The following is a 14,228-nucleotide window of genomic DNA, read 5'->3' on the forward strand; positions in this document are numbered from 1 at the left end:
AAATCTTACGAAGAGCAACTGAAGGAGCTGGGGATGGCTGAGGAGAGCTCTCATTGCTCTCTACAACTACCTGAAAGGATGCTGGGGAGAGGCTGGTGCTGGTCTCTTCTCACAGGTAATCAGTGATAGAACAAGAAGGAATGGCCTCAAGCTGTGACTGGGTAGGTTTAGACTGGACATTAGGAAACATTTTTCACAGCAAGAGTGGTCAGGCCTTGGAATGTGCTGCCCAGAGAGGTGGCTGAGTCACCAACCCTGGATGTGTTTAAAGGTGGTTTGGATGTGGTGCCTGGGGATATGGTTTAGGGGTGAACCTTGTAGAACAGGGTTCCGGGTTGGACTTGGTGATCCTGAGGGTCTTTTCCAGCCTGAATGTTTCTGTGATTCCGTGAAGTGAGTCCCTTCAAAGTCACTTCAGCTTCCAGAGTTGGCCAAACTTGGCAGAGATGGAACATTCAGCAGCAGCAGTAAGAGGTAAGTTGCTAACAGAGGTAAAGACTAAGCAGAATAATATTGCACTTGGCTCTGTTTAGTCCTTTCTACTCAGTGTCCAAAGAACAAGTGGTGGAGAAAGTAATATTTAAAAAAAATGAGTGTAGTTATGACCTTTAATGGCAGTTGTGTAGTTTGTTATATAGGCTGGGGTGGTTCTCCTTTTCCACCAGCGAGGTGGTAAACAGCCAGGCTTACTTCATGGGCCAGGGCGTCTGCGTTCTCCTGTGGAATGGTGTAAAAGTCAGTTACACTGGTGTCAGCAAAGAGGTGGTATTAAAGTAAGTGTAAATGCTGTGTTCCCAATGCTGCTCTGTCACACTAAGGTACCTTCTGCTGCTGGTCATGCTGGCAGGAAGAAGCTAGCAGCAGCAGCAGGTGAAGGGGAAACAGCAGGACCTTTTACTGTCAAGGTTCACATTCACAGGTGGACTGATTCCTAACAGCAGCCAAAGTCTGGGGTCTTTTATTTTGCCTCTTACGGACTCATGCAGTTTGGGGCTGCTTTGGTAACTTTCTTCTTAACCCTGAGTTCTCAGCAGACTGCTCTTCCCTTCCACAATCATTTAATCTCTCTTTCTAACCTACTTAATCATCTAACCTAGTCACCTAACTCTGCCTTTATAAACATTTCACTTTTAAAGATAAACCTTCCTAAAAGGGACATTTAATGTTCTCAGTAAAAAAATCCAAAGAGGCTTTTTGCAATCACTAAGCTCCTCTCAAACTTGGCACCCAATGAGTATGAAGAAAGGCTGAGCATGCAAACCTCCTTCTCCCTCCATCCCCCACTGCTAAGGAGAAGATTGTTTAACATAACCTGGAATACTGTGTCCAGTTCTGGGCTCCCCATTTCAAGAAGGACAGGGATCTACTTGAGAGTGTCCAATGGGAGAGCTACCAGGATGATTAAGGGACTGGAGCACTGCTTATGAGGAGAGGCTGAGAGACCTGGGGCTGTTTGAAGAGAAGACTGAGAGGAGAGTTAATAAATGTCTATAAAGATTTGAGGGCTGGGTGTCAAGAGGGAGGGGACAGGCTCTGCTCACTTGCACTCTGTGCTAGGACAAGGGGCAATGGATATAAACTCCAGCACAGGAGGTTCCACCTCAACATGAGGAGGAACTTCTTCACTGTGAGGATCACAAAGCACTGGAACAGACTGCCCAGAGGGGTTGTGGAGTCTCCTTCTCTGGAGACTCTCAAGACCCACCTGGATGCATTGCTGTGTGCATTCCTCTGGTGAGGGGGGTGGACTCAATCTCCAGCTATCCCTTTCAACCCCTAACATCCTGTGCTCAATCCACGTTCACCCAGAAGCAGCTGAAGCTCTGACCTGTGTGTCTGCTTCGGCGTATACTCTAACCACGTCTTCCGTCCCGGAGGGGCGGACGAAGGCTCGTGCCAGCTTGTAGCTCTTCAGCAGCACGTCGATGTCCTGCTGCAGCCCTGCAGGGCTCACCGCACGCCTTTCCGCGTCTGCCGTGCTAATCACCCTCCTGTCGGCCACCTGCGGCATCACAAACAGACCAGTCACCTGTGAGCTGGAGCCGTGTGATGACAGCACAACCACAAAGGTTATGGCTAAGGCAGTACAGCAGGTTTAGATGTGCCTGAAGACCTCAGAAGTTCCCTGCTGAACACTTTGGGTTCCAGCTCTGGGCTCGCCACTTCAAGAGGGACAGAGATCTACTTAGGAGAGTCCAACGGAGGGCTACAAGGATGATGAAAGGATTGGAGTACTGCTTTATGAGGAGAAGCTGAGAGACCTGGCACTGTTTAGTCTGGAGAGGAGAAGACTGAGAGGGGATTTAATAAATGTCTATAAATATCTGAGGGCTGGGTGTCAGGAAAGAAGGGATAGCCTCTGCTCACTTGTGCCCTGTGATAGGATGAGGGGCAATGGATGTAAACTACAGCACAGAAGTTCCACCTCAACATGAGGAAGAACTTCTTTATTGTAAGGGTCACAGAACACTGAACAGGCTGCCCCAGAGGGGCTGTGGAGTCTCCTTCTCTGGAGACTTTGAAGACCCATCTGGATGCATTCCTGTGTGACCTGCACTGGATTCTATGGTCCTGCTCTGGGGAGGGCTGGGGGTAGGGTGGACTTGAAGATCTCTAGTGGTTCCTTCCAACCTCTAACATCCTGTGATCTCTCAGATCTCTGCCTGGCCACTGTTCAGCATGTGTTAACTAGGTCCTGATGGGATGCAGCTGCTTGGTTTGGAAAAAGGGTCACTTCTGAGCACACCTCCTTGGTCAGCCTCCTAACTGAAGCTGCAGCTTCTCCCAGTAGATGAGGAAGCTTAAACTCTCTTCTTTGGTCAATGTAAAGCCCAAGGCTCCCTCGCTGTGTCTAGCAGAATGCTACCACAGGGAAGCCAGTTCTGCTTAAGCTCTTCAGCTGAATGTTGAAGAAGATAAAGAGCAGCTTGAACATTCAACATACACAAAGTGGCACAGCCAGAAAAATACAGCTGCCCAGCAGGCAGGTGCCTTAGAAAAAGAGCAGTTTTCTAATCTGAAAGCTAGGAAAGAATTTCCGAGTTAAAATTTGAACAGTTTTGGCCAGGTTTTCCATTTAACTTATTTGGCTGTTATTTTGTCACTTAAGTCAGGCTTTTAGGTTAGTGCAAGCAACATTCCAGCCCCTCCTCTGGGCTGTTTCATGGCTTGTTTGGCCTCCTTCTGCCCTTTCTTGGGTTGTTTCAGTCTTAAAATAAAGCTGAGCTGAATCTCTGCAGGCAAGAGATGCTCACTGCAGGGCCCCAAGAGCCTGCTGTAAGCTGAGACAAGGTGTTCCGTGGCTCACCTGAACTTTGAGCAGCCTGTTTGGAAGGTCGGTGTAGATGGCATCCCACTGTTGCACAGTCAGACCTTTCAAAGCCAGGATTGCTTCAATAACTAACATGTCTGAGACAGCATCACCAACTGTCTGTTGAAGGGAAGACACAGTAGAGAAATCAACAGTGAAGCAGCAAGGGCATGATTTGATCAGTGAGCTTCCACCTGAAGGTGGTGGACATGCAGCCGGGCTGACTTGTCTCAGTCTGAGAACCTAAGGTCAGCCAGGTGGTTTGTTTGGGGAGTGGTGGTTTATTTTTCCCTCCTTTCCATGCTGCCCCTGTGGTAAGAACAGCATCACAGTTGTAGAGCTCTGCCAAAAGCTCTACTTGTCCTCCCCTCTCTTAAAGAGGACTGCCGCCCTCACCTTCGTTCTGGGGTCAGGATGCTTCTAAGCCTATGAAGTATGATTTGGCACTAGCCCCACATGAACAATGCCTGTGCCATGACATGGAGTCCCAGGCTGTGAGGGAAGGGACACTGGAACACCCCCACCCTCCCCTACCACACAAATCAGTGAAAAATAACAAAGAGAAGATTACTTGCTGTTGAATCAAGAACAAGTCCCATCCTGTCACTAGGTTCCCATGTTATCCCACTCCCTCTTTGAGTCCTGAAGCCAAAAGAGTGAACCAGATAGAAGCATTCTGCATCCACTCATGAAGAAGTATTTGCATCTTTCTAAAGATGTTCCTGCCCTTTTCTTCAGGGTCCCTTCAATCACAGCACCCTGCTTCCTGCTCCACCAGTCCCTGCCAGTGGCAGGCACTCACAAAGACAGCTGGCCCTATGGCTGTCAGCATCATGCTTTGTTTCTCTCAGTTTTTACCTGATTGATAAGGTCAATCATGTTTTCAAGCACCTTTGCTGCTTCTCTTTTCTCAGCATCTTTCTCCTCTTTTGCCAGTTGTCTTATTTTAGTTTCAGCAGCTTTACTAAATAATACCTACAATAAAAAATGGAGCTTGTCAAGACCAGACCACATCCTGAACTAGGATAGGTGCAGCAAGAAGGAACAGACTTTAGTCATTTAAGCCCAAATAACTACCATTAATGTTTGCTACCATGAATTCACATCCCCACCTAGAATGCAGAGGGGTTGGTGGCAATGCTATGATAAAGACAGGAGGGGTAAATGAGTTTGTTCTCAGACAAGGAGAGAAAAAGGTTTGTTTGCAAATGTAAACAGAGAGTGAAGAGGCCTTCTCCAGCTTACCCAACTCCAGTTTTGCACATATTGGCTGCTCCTTGTGCATTACATGCTCATACTTACTGTGCCATGTCCATTTGCCTCAAAATAAACACCAATGTCAAACTCCTGGGCCTTGTGATGCAAGTGTTTCACTCCTGTTTTGACACAGTGCACAGGTACCTGCAGCCCAAGGACATACAGAGAATCACACAAGGGTCGGGATTGGAAGGAACCCCAAGGATCATCCAGTTCCAAACCCCCTGCCATGGGCAGGGACACCTCACACTAGATCAGGCTGCCCAGAGCCACATCCATCCCACCTTAAAAACCTCCAGGGGTAAGGCTTCTATCATGGGCAACCTGTTCCAGTGTCTCAACACCCTCATGGGAAAAAAATTTCTTCTTCACGTCTAATCTAAATCTCCCCTCCTCTAGCTTGGATCTTTTCCCCCTTGTCCCCCTGACACCCTAAAAAGTCCCTCACCAGCTTTCTTGTAGGCCCCCTTCAGATACTAGAAGGCCACAAGAAGGTTTCCTCAGAGCTTTCTCCTTTCCAGACCAAATAGCTCCAGCTCTCTCAGTCTGTCTCCATAGGAGAGGTACTTCACCATTCTGATCATCCCTGTTGCCCTTCTCTTCCAGAGAAGGGTTCCACTCTCCAGAACTAGACACAGTACTCCAGTGGGGTCTCACCCAAGTGTCATAGAAGGGGAGAATCTCTGCTCTCATCCTGCTGGCCACACTTCTCTTGATGCAGATCAGGATGTGATTTGCTTTCTGGGCTGCAAGTGCATACTGCTGGCTCATGTTGAGCTTCTCATCCCCCAGCACCCCCAAGTCCTTTGCTTCAGGGCTGCTCTCAAGCCAGTCCCTGCCCAGCCTTTATCAGTGCTTGGGATTGCCCCAACCCAGATGCAGGACCCTGCATTTGGTGTTGTTGAACCTCATGAGGTTGGCTTGGGCCCAGCTCTCCAGCCTGTCAAGGTCCCTCTGGATGGCATCCCTTCCCTTTACCACCAAGACTTCAGTCACTATTGCAGGGTTGAAAGCACCATTTACTATAGCTTGGTTCAAGTTCTCCTGGCACTCATGTTACAGTAGCATGTATGTTAAAAGCAAACAGCTTTGCAGCAGACAACATTGACAGAAAACCAGCAGGGAAAAACCAGAAGAATACCTTCAGTGTTTGCTCAAGGTAGCGTGTGGAGCTGCCGTTGGCATATGCTGTTTGTACCACTGCCATCTCAAAGCTCTGTCCCACCTGAAGAAAACAAGAAGGAAGGTCTTTTACTGTCCAAAAGGCAGGCAGCCAGACAGGGAGGATCAACAGAAAGACAATCACAGTACCACAGTACAATAGAGGTTGGAAGGGACCTCAAGAGATCCTTGAGTCCAACCCCCCTGCCAAAGCAGCATCACTCTGGGGAGTCTGCACAGGAATGCATACAGGCAGGTTTTGAAAGGCTCCAGAGAAGGAGACTCCACAACCTCTCTGGGCAGCCTGTTCCAGGGCTCTGTCACCCTCACTGGAAGAAGTTTCTCCTCATGTTGAGGTGAAACCTTCTATGTTCAAGTCTGTATCCATTGCTCCTTGTCTTATTACTGTGCACCACTGAAAAGAGCTTGGCCCCCTCCACTTGACACCCACCCCTCAGCTATTGATAGACATTGACCAGATCCCCTCTCAGTCTTCTCCAGACTAAACAGCCCCAGGGCTCTCAGTCTCTCTTTATAGAGGAGATGCTCAAGTCCCCTGATCATCCTTGTGGCTCTCCCTTGGACTCTGTCCAGCAGGTCTCTGTCTCTCTTCAACTGGGAAGCCCAAAACTGGACAGAGTATTGCAGGTGCAGTCTCACCAGGGCAGAGTAAAGGGGGAGCAGAACCTCCCTAGCCCTGCTGGCCACACTTTTCTTGCTGCACCCCAGGATCCCATTGGCTCTCTTGGCCACAAAGGCACATTGCTGTCCCATGCAGAACTTGCTGTCCAGCAGGACTCCAAGGTCTTTCTCTATGAAGCTGCTTTCCAGCAGGGCAGCCCCTAACCCCTGCTGGAGCCTGCTGTTATTCCCCAGATGCAGGACCCTGCACTTGCAACTATTAGACACACATTCCCCTACAGATACTTGAAACTCCTGGGCAGCAGAGGAAGGCACCAGCTCCTAGAGAATTCTGTAAGTTCAGGACAACATGAATTCTGTTTGGGTCTTTGTTATCATGTTTTTTAGCTGGCTTGGAGCAGCTCCCTGAGCTCAGGCTTTCCAAACTCCTTTTTCAGATTCAGCAAGTTCAGTGCACTGCTCAGGCACCACATGAGGCCATACACACAAGCAGGAAAGTCAAACCTTCCAATGCAAGGCAAGCCAAGGCTGGTGGCAAGCCCAAGTTCTCCTCACTGGCCAGCTTCTCTGACACAGTTTAAGAAATGAGCTGGTCTCTAAGAAAACAAAGATGGAATGCCTCATCTAGGTTCAGTATCACAGACACCAAGTCTGAGAGGACTTGTGAAGAAGAAAAGCTTCTTCTCTCGATACCCTGTGGGGAGAGGATGCTCCGTGGCACAGTGGGTTTGGAATGACGACATACAAGCCCCTTGCCACATGCAAGCTCTCATGGAAATGGAGTGCCCCACCTTCCTAAAGCTCCACAGAAACACTGAGGCAAGGTCTGAAGCCAAAAGTAATGAAGAATTAATGAAAGACACCGAAACAAGAAGAATGGAACACCGGTACTTCATAGGCTGAAACTGGCAAAGCTCTCTCCCACTCAGAAGAGGCTCCAGCACTCAGACTTCTACTTGGAGCGTGGAAGTCACACCCTGGTGAAAACCACATTTTGGCCACACCAGTGTGGTACAGAACTGATGTCTTTTGAAACTGGGTTCACTTTAGGCAGATGTAGGGAGACCACAAACGTACAAACTGACACAGCAGCCCTAGGCTACTTACAGGCTAAAGTGTCAGCATTCATTGCATGTTAGAGTTACCTTGGCAAGAAGCTCCTTAAGGAAGACACTAATCAAAGCTGCTATTTTATCTCCATCGATCAGGTGAAACTGGCCACTTGTGTCCACGTAGTAATAAACAATTCTATCTGCATCACCATCAAAGGAGCAGCATCTCTCGTTGGGCTTCATGTCCAGGCCTAGTGAACACAGTTACAAATGCAAGTTAGAGGCACAGAAAGGTAGAAAATGTTCTAATTAGTCCCACTGGGTGCAGGAGATAAATCAGGCTGCGGTTCCTGGCATGTGGAAGGTCCACTGCAAACTCTTAGTGTAACAGAATCACAGAATGGTAGGGGCTGAAGTGACCTCTGGAGGTTATCTAGTCCAACTGCCCTGCTACAGCAGGTTCAACTAGAAAACTTACTGCAAACTTACTGATGACACACTGTATGTCTTCATCAAGGTCATCAATAAAGATGTTAAACAGAAGTGGTCCCAACAGTGAGCCCTGAGGAACACCACTTGTGACTGGCTGCCAGCTGGATTTAACTCCATTGTCCATCACCCTCTGGGCCTGTTTGCCCAGCCAGTGCTTTATCCAGCAGAGTGTGTGCTCATCCAGGCCATGAGCAGCCAGTAACACATCAGAGAAATCAAACCTTGAAATCACAGAACGTTAGAGGTTGAGAGAATACATAGAATACATAGAATAAACCAGGTTGGAAGAGACCTTCAAGATCATCGTGTCCAACCCATCAACCAATCCAACACCCCCCAAGCAACTAACCCACAGCACCAAGCACCCTGTCAAGTCTTCTCCTAAAAACCTCCAGTGATGGCGACTCCACCACCTCCCCAGGCAGCCCATTCCAATGGGCAATCACTCTTTCTGTATAGAACTTTTTTCTAACATCCAGCCTGAGAGGGACCTCTGGAGATCATCAAGTCCAATCCCCCTGCCAAAGCAGGATCACCTAGGGCAGGCCACACAGGAGTGCATCCAGGCAGGTCTTGAAAGTCTCCAGACAAGGAGATTCCACAACCTCTCTGGTTGAAACCTCATCAGTGAATGCTGAGGAAAACACATTTTCTTTTCAGAGCACATCCCTGCAAGGAAATGATCAAGGAGTTTCCTCTCAGTCCTAGTTAAAGCTGAGATCCAGATGTGCCACACCAGCATCCATCCAGCAGGGTCTGCTCCTGTGCCCTTCCCCTTTCTATACTGCTCTAGCATGCAAGCAGCATGGCAAGGGGAAACACCACCACACCCTGGTGTTCAGAGGGGCAGCTGTCAAATGGAGAACCCAGTTTAGCTTCACAAAACCAACTATCCAAACCGGTCTGCTTCCCCAGTACAGGGATTTTCTCTTTGCAGGAAATTGGATGAAGTAATTTCCTTGGTGGTCAGTCTGCAGGCTCCATCTCTTCTTTAAGAACCTGGAAAAGCATCTGCAACTCCAGCCCACAATGTCAATGTTTCTTGATAACACAAAGGGAAGGAAGGTAAACAGCAGCAAACCAGGCCTGACTGATCTTTGGACTCCACCATCTTAACTTTCAGACCAGACTGTCAAATTCACTTCAAGCCAGCTGAAGACAGAGCACTCCTCCAAACAATTTAACCTAACACTAACTAGGGATGGGCCAAGCCCAGCCATATGATTCTCTCCATTGTGCAAGCAGAAGTGATCATGCAGCCACTCAGTAAGAAATGGGGAGCTCAGCTTAAGCAGAAGTGCTACACCATGATGTGATACACCCTGTCCTTTCAGATCTGGAGAGGGGGTAGAAGGATATAAAATTATTGACTACATACCTCTAGGAGGCTTCTGGTTAACTTTCACAAAATCTGCCCCACATAAGTGATTGAGTTTCTCCTTGCTTCCATCATTATACAGCTGAATTAGCACCTCCTTTGGAAAGTAGGACACCATTTCTGATAGTTTCAGGGCTCCAATTCCATTGGCACAGTCAACCTTCAGGTGCCTCTGATGCTCTCCAGAACTGGGAGCCTTAGGGGAAGAAGAAGCAAAGTGAACTCAGACCCTCACTTCAACTAATCTATGAAATGCAAAGGCTTGTGTCCAGCCACAGGACCAAGTTTTGCTTTTAAATAAAGCACAGGAGGAAGGAAAAAAAAAGCCCACACCACCTCATCCCTTGCATGTTTTGTGTAGTTCCTATTGTCCTGGAAGAAGTGGCTAAAGCACTACAATCACTTGTGTTGCTTCTCCCAAGATTTAGGATCCTGCTTGCCATGGAATGAGTGGAATGCACCTCACTCAGCATAGGAAAGCAGCAGTTTATGCAATGAAGTAGAATGGTAATTAGACCATAAAATAAAGTAACTCAGACCCTAGAAGCACACTGAATTCAGAACTTCAGACCCAGACAGGCTAACAAACACTTGCATGAAGAGGAAGAGCCCAGCCAATATTCACCTGTTTTATCAGTTCTGTAAAAGCTTTGGATAGCTTTTCATAATAACCTTCCAGCGTTGCTTTGCCATACTGCCCTTGGGTGTTCTGACAGCAGACCATGTAATGCAGCTGTGGTGTTGTCACCAGACCATAGTCTAGCAGAAAAATAAAAGGCAGAGTCTTCACAAATGGAATACTACATTAATTCCTCTTTAGAAGTTGTACAGCATTCGCTCTTCTACAACCAACAGACAAATGCAGTGCAGGAAACTCATGTAGTATCTTTCAAGCCCTGTGATGAAAAGGTGAAACACCTCCTCTCCTTGCATTAAAGCCATATAACTGCCCCTGAAAGAAGACTGTTGAAAGGGCAAGTGGAAATGGTGTCTGGGCTACTGCTCTGCTCTACATAACAGAGTCATGTTTCCATAAAAACTTGAAATCAGACTAAAACTAGGGTTTAACATACCATGGTACTGGCCACCTAGAACTGAGATGCCATCTATCACTGACTGGGAAAGCTTCTCGCTGCTTGGCCTGGAAAACAACAGATACAAACATTAACCTTTGCACAAAATAGTTGTGTATGGACCTGGGAAGGAAGCACATGTGGAGGAAGGCCCTACAAGCTTCCTCCCAGCAGACTTTGATTCAATTTGAATAAATCCATACCTTTTTATTTTGTAGGCACCTCCCAAGAAATAAGTTTCAAAGCCACCACTCCAGTGCTGAACAGTGCTGCTGAACACACATGGATGCCACAAGGTATCCACCAAAACCCCACACCATCCTCCTCCTCCCACAACCATCAGGGAAGAGAATATAGGAACAGCAATGGAAAACTTCTATTTATTGCTGTAACCATAAATTATTGAGTAGCAGACTAGGCATTAAAAGCCCCTCATAAATCTGGCTGTGGAGGGCTAAACATCCAAAAGCACCCACAGACAAAATGCTGGCCCTTCCACAAAAGCAGCACACATCTGCAGCACTCTGGCATTACCTGGTGTCTCTGCCAATAAAAACCGAAGCATCTTTGTGCTGGTTCACTGCTGCTTGTTGGCAGATCTCAGTTATTATATTCTGCAATTCTTCCTCCTCTGCATTTGCCAGTTGTGTGGCATACTCTTCCCAGGAAGGGTGCAGCATTTCTCCCAGAGGATCGACCAGCTTTACGCCATTATCCTCCTTAGAAGATAAAAAACGGTAAGAACAGCAGATAGCAAGCCTGAAAGCAGGAAACCTACTGAAACCTTTGAAGGTTCAATCACATTCTTTCTGTGGAGCATTTCTGGGAAGCAACAGCTGACACAGAATCACAGAATTGTTAGGGTTGGAAGGGACCTCAAGGATCAGCTAGTTCCAACCCCCCCTGCCATGGGCAGGGACACTTTCCACTAGATGAGGCTGTCCAGAGCCACATCCAGCCTGGCCTTAAAAATCTCCAGGCATGGGGCTTTTATCACCTCCCTGCTTATTTAAACCTCCAACATGCATGGAAAGGTAAGGTAACCAGCACATTTTGTAACCAAATTTGTTGCAATGAACCAAAGTTTTGCTATGAAATTCATGGGACAATAAAGTGACATAAAGGCAGATTCTAATAACCTGGAATGCTCCACAGCAGCAGAAGCCCAAGTGCCTGATTTGCAATTGCTGCATCTCTCTATTTTAATAAGATTGCAGATTTTGCTCAAAGGTTCATGTCAAAGGCACTCCCAGCTTGCCAAGGTTACAGATTTCCTATGTTACAGCATTTCCACATGAGGGAAAACAACACTTGGGTGTACAGGGAAAAGTAACTTTGAGCACCTCTCCTGTGAGGACAGACTGAGGGAGTTAGGACAGTTCACTCTATAGAGGAGAAGGCTCTGAGGAGACCTTATGGTGGCCTTCCAATATCTTAAGGGGGCCTACAAGAAAGCTGGGGAGGGACTTTCTAGGGTGTCAGGGAGTGACAAGACTAGGAAGAATGGGAAAAAAAATAGAAATGGGCAGATTCAGATTGGATGTTAGAAATTCTTCACCATGAGGGTGGTGAGACACTGGCACAGGTTGCCCAGGGAGGTGGTAGAAGCCTCATCCCTGGAGGTTTTTAAAGGCCAGGCTGGATGTGGCTCTGAGCAACCTGATCTAGTGGAGTGTGGTTGGAACTAAATGATCCTTGAGCTCCCTTCCAACCCTAACAATTCTATGATTCTATGTGGGAGATCATATTTACAGGGAGCAGGCTAAAAACATGTTTTAAGCAGCTCCAAGTGCCTTCAGGATCTGGTCTCTCAGTGCCACGAAGAGCTTCGATTCCACCAGTGATTACATCCACTTTCTTTTTGAAGAAAAAAGGTTTTCTTACTTCAGGATTGTGAGATGCAGTAACCATGATGCCAATAGTAGATGCCACAGCTTTGGACCTGAGAACTGCCAGCAGGCCCATGCGGAACATGATGTGGTCAAGCTGCTCAGCCCTGGCACGAAATCCAGCAGTGCCATACTGGAGAGTAAGTCCAGCAGGTTTAGGATGCAGCGTTGAGTATTTCTTAAGGGCTTCAAAATCCATCTCTAGAGAAGAAAGTAACACAGAGGCAAGCAACAGACATCAGGTCATGATAATCAATTTTATATTTTGCACTTCATTTAATTTTGGGGCCCACTGATAGCTCAAACCATTCATACCAAGCCCCTTGGTGGGACTGTGAGAGGGACCACTACCTGAGCTTCTACACTCACAGTACAGCACTAGAAAAACAAAGCTGGACCAGATTTCACCAGATCATAAAAATTCACAGAATCACACAATTGGAAGGGATCTCTGAGGATCACCTAGCCCAACCCTCCCTGCTAAAGCAGGTTTACCTAGATCAGGTTGTATAGGAGTGCATCCAGGTGGGTTTTGAAGACCTCCAGAGGACACTCCAGAACCTTTCTGGGCAGCCTGTTCCAGTGCTCCACCCCTCTCAGTGTTCTTCCCTCATATTCAGATGGGACTTCCTGTGCTTTAGTGTGTACTTGTTGCCCCTATTCCTATCACCAGCCACCACTGAAAAAACCACAGCCTCATCCTCTTGACCTTAGATATTTATAAACATTGATAAGACCCCTTCTCAGTCTGCTCTTCTCCAGGCTAAAAAGATCCAGGCCTCTGCCTCTCCTCTTAAGAGAGATGCTCCAGTCCCCTAATCATCGTCATGGCCCTCCATTGGGCTCTTTCCAGTAGTTCCCTGCCTCTCTTGAACCGGTGAGCCCAGAACTGGACACAATACTCCAGGTGCGGCCTCACCACGGCAGAGTAGAGGAGAAGAACCTCCCTCGACCTGCTGGACTCACTCTTCTTAATGCACCCCGGAAAGCCGCTGGCCTTCTTGGCCAGGAGGATGCAGTGATTTCGGTTAAGAGCCACAATTCTCAGCCGGTAGGACCCGGGAATCAATCACAGCAGAGTTCCTGCCAAGGGCTGGCTCTTTCTCACAGTAAGGCTGGCACTCGATCACGGCTCTACCCGAGACCTTGTGAGTTCACAGCAGACTGTCCTCCCCCTCCAAGTCCTTGCTGCTACAGGGGCGCTCCCAGCAGCGTCACCTGGCTGCTGCACTCGGACGGCGGATCCGCCAAGGCGCTCCCTACGGCCCCGCCACGCCAGCACCACGGTCCCCACCTCGCCCCGGGCACCTGAGGCGCGGACAGCCGCTGGGCCGGGAGAGAAGGGCCGGACGCTCGCCTCTACGAGAGCCACAGCGCTTCCAGCAGCCGCCCCCTCGCAGGGCTGCGAGCCTCGGGGCGCACCCAACACCGCCACCCGGGGCCACCCCGAGGGTCGCAGCCGCCCGCCGCCAGCCGCTCACCTGCCTCCGCCGCCCAGCTCCCCGCCCCGAGCCGGCGCGGCCAAGCCCTCGGGCGGCACAAGGCCAATGGCAGGCCGGCGGGCGGGCGCGCACCGCTACGTGGCACCAGGGGCCCGCCCCGCCGCTCACAGCCGGCAGCGGGAAGCGGCCACGCCGCAACGAGAGTAAGCGCCGGGGAGGAGCATCCGCGGGCACAAGCCCCATCTCTCCGCCGCAGCCTAAGCCTCAGTGACAGCAGCTCCTGCACGGCCTCTCTGACGTCGCGCAGGGGCGTCCGAGTTGTCACCGCGGGCAGCGGCCATAGCTGCCCGCGTAGGAGGGACGTGGCGTCTCCATTTTGCGCCCCTTCCTGCAGCGCTGCAGTGCGCTGCGCGGGGGCCCGGCCGGCAGTGCTCTGTTGGGCTCCCTGCGGCACCGGACGCTGCCTCCTACCTCACGGGCAACTACCGCCCCGTAGTCCCTGCGGTGCCTCGGGGGCCGCGAGCGGCCCTCA

General features: G+C 49.2%; 1 protein-coding gene across 1 annotated transcript; it reads right to left on the minus strand.

Moving 5' to 3' along the window:
* Positions 1–471: 471 nt before the first annotated feature.
* On the minus strand, positions 472–13,809 carry PGM3 (phosphoglucomutase 3). The gene is made up of 13 exons (XM_054162556.1): positions 13,736–13,809; positions 12,250–12,455; positions 10,900–11,084; positions 10,366–10,433; positions 9,918–10,051; positions 9,293–9,488; positions 7,516–7,673; positions 5,709–5,792; positions 4,613–4,711; positions 4,169–4,285; positions 3,308–3,430; positions 1,829–2,002; positions 472–717 (listed from the first exon to the last, which is right to left on the minus strand). The coding sequence occupies exons 2-13, from the start codon at positions 12,451–12,453 to the stop codon at positions 631–633; spliced, it is 1,629 nt and encodes a 542-aa protein (XP_054018531.1). The 5' UTR covers positions 12,454–12,455; positions 13,736–13,809; the 3' UTR covers positions 472–630.
* Positions 13,810–14,228: the final 419 nt, after the last annotated feature.

This window comes from Dryobates pubescens, chromosome 6 (genome assembly GCF_014839835.1).
Source record: "Dryobates pubescens isolate bDryPub1 chromosome 6, bDryPub1.pri, whole genome shotgun sequence".
Taxonomy (NCBI): Eukaryota; Metazoa; Chordata; class Aves; order Piciformes; family Picidae; genus Dryobates; species Dryobates pubescens.